The 6,054-nt window shown below is 36.7% G+C and overlaps 1 protein-coding gene across 3 annotated transcripts; it reads right to left on the bottom strand.

Annotated features, from left to right (window-relative positions):
* Positions 1-201: 201 nt before the first annotated feature.
* Positions 202-6,054, bottom strand: LOC129896425 (uncharacterized). Of its 3 annotated transcripts, none has more exons than XM_055972327.1 (6): positions 5,757-6,054; positions 5,476-5,617; positions 2,244-2,742; positions 1,662-1,837; positions 657-780; positions 202-537 (listed from the first exon to the last, which is right to left on the bottom strand). In XM_055972327.1, the coding sequence occupies exons 1-5, from the start codon at positions 5,797-5,799 to the stop codon at positions 669-671; spliced, it is 972 nt and encodes a 323-aa protein (XP_055828302.1). In that variant the 5' UTR covers positions 5,800-6,054; the 3' UTR covers positions 202-537; positions 657-668. The 3 variants fall into 3 exon arrangements, with proteins under 3 accessions (XP_055828302.1, XP_055828301.1, XP_055828299.1); XM_055972326.1 differs by having other exon boundaries at positions 202-558; positions 5,757-6,052; XM_055972324.1 differs by having other exon boundaries at positions 202-780.

Genomic DNA, 6,054 nt, shown 5'->3' with positions numbered 1-6,054 from the left:
TTTAAATAGAATTACATGCAGTTTTTGTGAAGTTGAAAAGAATCTAAAAATTAAAATGTTTGGCCAATTAGCAGTACTGTCTTGTATGCCCATCTTGCCATCTTTGGGTGATTTTGCATTTCTCAAAATAAAACAATTCCAACTCTCTCCCCCCCATCCCCCCCCCCACCCCCACCCCACCCCACCCCCAAAAAAAAGGTGTGCATATCAAGGACTAAGAAAAGAACAAATAAAAATGGTTAGACTGTTTAAGAGATATTTACATAACATGCATCTCCAATGAGGATATAATTACACCATCCCCTAAATAAACCATATCATACCCAATGCAGCTCACCTAATACAACAATTCTGTCCTACCAAGAGGCTCCTATCTTGTAAAGAGAAAAGAACTGCTTCAAAACAACAATCCCTCATCATCAAGTTCTCTCACTATTGATCATTTATTCGTTGCACAGACTTGCCTGCATAACATTATACTAACAAGATTTCTCAAGTTGATGTAAATGCAGTCCATCTCCTTGTTTTCGGGTAACTCTGCAGAACCACAAAAGTCCACTTTGGAGGAAGCAATCAATACAGAACTCTTAGCAACGGTAGGAGATGATAAAAACAGTATCATATCTAAACGGAAAAATTCAAAAACTAGAGACCACCTGGGCACTAATTTACTGTTTCCACCACATGCTGAGGATTCCATCTGCAAAAGATTTCATATTTTTCCACATGGATGGTTTGCTTTCAGCTTGTGTATCAGCCTTGTGCTCATTGGATAATTCCCTATATGTGAAGCTAGTTCATGTCAGATAAGGTGTAAATATAGACTCATCATGTATAATGATTGTCAATGAAAACCAATAAACTAAAGCAGGATTGGAGACCTCTGATTGTCTGTTGATCTGTCAAATGCAGGCATAAGTAAAAACGTAATTGTGAGCTGCTTTAAGATGCCCTAACCTAAGAGCAATCAATTCCAAGTTTAACTACATTGAACAGATACAATTTTGCAGTACTCGACAAATATCATTTGTTTTATTATTCTTAACTCTTGGGTTAGGAATTCCTATATAACTTAAGTGACACAGTAAAAGCATTTTCTGTTCTTTTTATTAACTGATTTATGTGCTGTTGATTGGACTAGAAAATCTCAAAAGGATTAAGCTCGAATAATTTCCTGGGATCCTCTTCCTTTCGAACTACAAACATGGGCATCATTGACCGGTCTGGCCTATTCTTCGAAAAAAGTTTTTACGAGATCCTTATCTATCAAATTTTAACTAGATCGTAATGTATCCCTCAAAACCTATACTCATTCGTGTTTCACTTGTGTGTTTACAACATACATTGCTTCTGTACTAAGTTGATGAAATGGGACTGCAAAGACAGGCCACCATGTTAATCAATTTTAGCCCAAATTTAATGCTTGAGATAATAAACTTTTCCATTATTTGCTAGTCTGGTTCTGCACCTGGCAGCTTATGTAATACTGTAACACATTAAAATGATACTTCAAACAGAAAGATGACAAGTCCAATATCAATGCTAATGAAGAGTTTTCTTTTGGGGTGGGGGGGTGGGTGGCGGAGAGTGGGTTGATGGTTGTAGTGAGCCTGAGACACGACATGCATCCTTCAAAAATATCACGTAGATGACCAGTTTACCTTGTAGGCTTTTCCGGTTCAGGTGAATGCCTTTGCTCATCCATCTGCTTTAGGCCATCTAATTTGAAATCTTCCACAGGGGAGTGTTTCTGTTTTATGTTATTCTCAGGTTCCTCGGAACGTGAAAAAGATTTTACCTTCGATTCAAGAAGTTGTGCATCATCATCTTTATTATCCTGCATTAGAAACTAATTATTTTACCACATGCAACATACAAATGAAAAATTAGGGACTCAGAAAGGAAATAGATAGTAAGTGAGTGTCTTTTTTCTCGTTAGAGGCCTGATTCTATGGAGTTCTTGGAAGAGGATTCAAAAGTCTATTCGAAAAATCAGCATAGTGGTAGATAACGATTACATCATTGAACATTTTACGATTATTACAAACTCAAAGTCAAGAACATCATGGTCAAAATTGTGATCAATCTTCAATATCTCAGACGAACTCAAAGAGCATTAAGTGATTTTCTAGAATCACAGCAGATAACCTTGCTATAATTTTTTCTGAACAGTAATAAAATTGATGAATTCTATTTGATTAAAATCCAGATTCTTGCAGGACACAGGTCTATTGCATACTTACACTTCCAGAAATTCTTGACATCTCCTGCAACAAAATCTGCTCTGCTGCAATTGGAGTTTGTAGCTTTGCCTCTGCCTCACGGTAGCTATTAGTATCCCCACCTTCCACCCCACATAATGATTGAGTTTCTTGAGATATGCCTCCATCAACTGTTTGTCGATCACTTGGGATTTCTTTGAGTTCATGCGAGGGCTTCCAATTCTGATTGAATTCCTTTTCCAACAAAATCTCATTGGTTAACTGACCATCTTCACATTCTTCTTCATGTCCGAGAGATGTTGCACTGCTTAAAGTCTCTTCAACCTTGCTCAGTAAATTGTCCTTCCTAATTGCAGCTTTTCTTGCGGAAGCTTCCTTAACCACAGTGTCTTTATCTACTGGCATTTTAGCATTGTATTGCATTTCTTGGACAATCTTCTTAACAGTGTAAAACGAGCCACCAACTTCTTTCATTGCCATCTTAGTAGATGGAAATTTTCCACCATTCATGGCTCTATATCTGCAAAATGGATATAAGATGAATAGTTGACCTTAAACTTCAGAACTCCACTGTAAATCCTGCAAATCAAATTAAGGACCTGTTTCAACGCTTACATATTAGCTGTAAACATTCACTCTTTGCTTTAGACTGGAGCCGTGTAGCTTAATTTGGGGGGCATGTAGGCGGAGAAAGGCTGGGAAATGATGCCATGTAAGGTGGTGTAAAGGAACAGATATAGACCTAACTAGTAGTCTGATTGACATAAAAGGTCCTGGGTAACATCCTTATTGAGTATTGACAACCAGGATTACTCAAAGAAATTCCAACTCAGTTCAGACATAGGTTTGATGTTTAAAATACAAAGGATCCCGCAATCCAGAGACAACAATACCTTTAGGGAACTCCTAAAGGGCATCCAGAATAAAAAGGGGCCATTATTCAGTAACATTGACAGAGAAGATAATAATATCCAGAATCCCTTCAGACTTCTGCACTACCACTAGAGATTTTCTCCCAAGTATGAGTAAATAGAAGAAAATTTAATCATAGGACACTTCAAAGCAATCAATAAACCAATGAAAATATGTCTCATTATCCATGAAATAAGAGTAGCATATTCTTGTTGATTACTAGCACACCAACAAAAATAAAAACTCAGTTTGCACAAAAGAATTCATTTTGACTACTACAAATCTGCCCCTAGGATTACCACTCACTTGGCCATACTCCTATATTGTGGCTTTAAAACATCAACCAAATAACCAATTCAACAACGTTAATTTTTTATCATCATCAATTCCATCAATATGACAACAAGTTCATTGGTCCACTTACACAGAATATACTCAAAGGTCATGAGCAAGCCGAAGATAGAATATACCTATCAAGTCACACAAATATCTAATAGTGCATGCCTTCAGAAAGGTAAGGACACTGACAAGATGGCTGTAGTTTTAGAACAAGGTAGTTCCAAGAACATGAAAGATCTTGGCTATGATCCCAGCTTCAGACCAATGGAAAATGAGAAGGGATCTCATAAGTTAGGACCAATCAAGAGAAAAAAAGCATAATACAACCATTGAAACTCTACCAGGTCATTGATATAGTATACAAAAGGGGCATATAACAGGTTTTTGCAGCCAAATTTAGAAGTAGGACGTGAAAGACACCAGGGAAATTCTTTTTATGAAGTATCCAAGGGGAGAGATACATTTGAGAACAATGATTTCCAAGAAAACACATGTCGACTATCCCAGTGCCATATTTGGATACATGATAAGTAACGCAAGTTATTCACTTGAGAGGGGGATGGAAAGGGAAACTATCCAACAAGAAGTAAAATATCCTCCACCATATTCACGAACCCTGATGGAAATTCGCCTTTTTTCCTCTAACATTAGTCAACCATCAATCACCAAATTGAAAAAAACAGATGAAACTTAATTAGGAAGAGATGAAATTAAAGAGCATGACTTGACTTCCCCTAATAATGAGTAAAACTAAGACACAAATATCAAATATCCACTTTTATTTTGCCTTCAGAAATTTGCATATACGAAACTTTGTTAATCCTCCTTCACTCTCTAAAGATTTTGACAATGAAATTTAGAAAATTCTTTATGCCTATTTGGCTAACTGTAGCCCTTTGCATCAGTCTTTCCAAACTCGTCAAGGGTTGCATTTGAAAATAAAAATCTCCAGCAATTCATACAACTTAAATAAATATATAGCACCAAACTTCATAACATATCAAATACTTGACGAATAATATGAAAAACTAGTCGGGAAACTAATGGGTCCAAAGTCTAACTTGTAATGCATTGCTGCTAATTGGTATCAGGTCGTAAAACTGAAAGAGTCCTCTCCACTATCCATGCTGAATAACAACAATAATCATCATGCCTCAATCAAAAATTAGTTGGGATAAGTATATGAATCCTCAAAATTCATGCCATTGAAAAGGTATCGCCATTGCACTGCAAACAGGTTTCTCCAAAGATGCTGGCCACCTTTTTGCAATGCAGAGTTACCATCCGGCTGTGGAGCAAGTTTGTTCTTTGACATGTTCTAAACCATGCCAAATACATTATTGAGCTAATACAATGCTGAAACAGAGAGGGACCGTCCGAGAAATCAAAAAAGACTTGGAATATCATTCCTCAAGCCATTCATGTTTGGCTTGAAAGAAATGGCAGAATTTCCATAAGAGCAACATACATACCCTTAACCAAGATGTATTTTTTTGGCTAGCTTTTTGATGCAGCCTGGTTACTGTCCAGGATGTAGATGCATATTAAGATGCAATAGGGGATCTGCATGTCTGGCTCAGTGCAAGCATTTACAAAATCTCTGAATACTTATTAAAAGAAAAACTCTATGGCTTCAAAATAGCAGTATTTCCTATTTAAGTGCACCCAAATCGTTACTATTATGTTAACTCACTTTTTAATCAGCCTGTGACCTAATTTTGAATTTGTACAGTCAAATCAGTGCCACAATAGAGCTGCTCATTCGGTTGTCGTAGGTCACAGGTTCGAGGATTGGAAACAACATTTTTGCATAAAATTAACAGGAAGGGTGCATACAATATATAGTACGCTCTCCCCCTACCCACAGTAGCTGGGAAGCAGTTTGTGCTTGGGATAACAAAACAAATCCACACTTGGGTAGGATTCAACAAATACCGCATCAATTAAACACAAAATAGAAGCAGGAGTCAACCTAAAAAAGAGGGAAAAAACGATATACTACTTGTTAACAAAACCTTCCACCATTTCTATCCTTTCTTCCATTGATACCCTTTTCTGTTTCCTTCTATCTGCCGCTGAATCAGACGGAACGGTGACCGCAAACGACCTCCACCGGCACTGAGTACTTGAAGCATCGCCAAGTACTGTCATACACATCAGATTCAGCATGCATTTGAATTAACATTTTCTCAAATATTGAAGATCACAAAATACTACTACTTCTACATACAGGATTAACAAAAAATTACTTGTCATAGAAATTCAAAAAAAGAAGAAACAAACCTCGTTTGGATATAGTACTGGAGAGCCGCCGAACAATCTGCATCTCAAGTATTTGAAACCAACCCAAAATTCCTCTATAATAATACTTGCTGCTATATTTGAAGTGTAAGCTTTGGCGACGGAGGGTTTAAGAATCCAAAATTACTGATTTTTTAATTTTTTTATATCATTCTGGGCACTGAGATTTAAGACAGCATTTGTAAAAATTCTTTTTATTTTCATTTTTCCCTCCCTCTCTTGTACTACTTTAAATTTCTAGTAAAAAAAACAATTACGCTTTCTACCTTATTATGCTTTC

The sequence above is a fragment of the Solanum dulcamara genome, chromosome 7 (assembly GCF_947179165.1).
Source record: "Solanum dulcamara chromosome 7, daSolDulc1.2, whole genome shotgun sequence".
NCBI classification, from domain to species: Eukaryota; Viridiplantae; Streptophyta; class Magnoliopsida; order Solanales; family Solanaceae; genus Solanum; species Solanum dulcamara.
The sequence above is the reverse complement of the archived record's forward strand: the minus strand, read 5'-3'. Positions and strand labels throughout refer to the sequence as shown.

What these genes read in the sequence shown, in the direction of transcription:
- LOC129896425 (XM_055972324.1), bottom strand. Translation starts at nt 5,799, where the DNA reads ATGCAGATTGTTCGGCGGCTCTCCAGTACTATATCCAAACGAG. An exon ending in GTGGAAGGTTTTGTTAACAA is followed by an intron (nt 2,743 to 5,475) that starts GTAGTATATCGT and finishes TCCATTTTGCAG; the next exon opens with ATATAGAGCCATGAATGGTG. An exon ending in GAACCGGAAAAGCCTACAAG is followed by an intron (nt 781 to 1,661) that starts GTAAACTGGTCA and finishes CTTCACATATAG; the next exon opens with GGAATTATCCAATGAGCACA.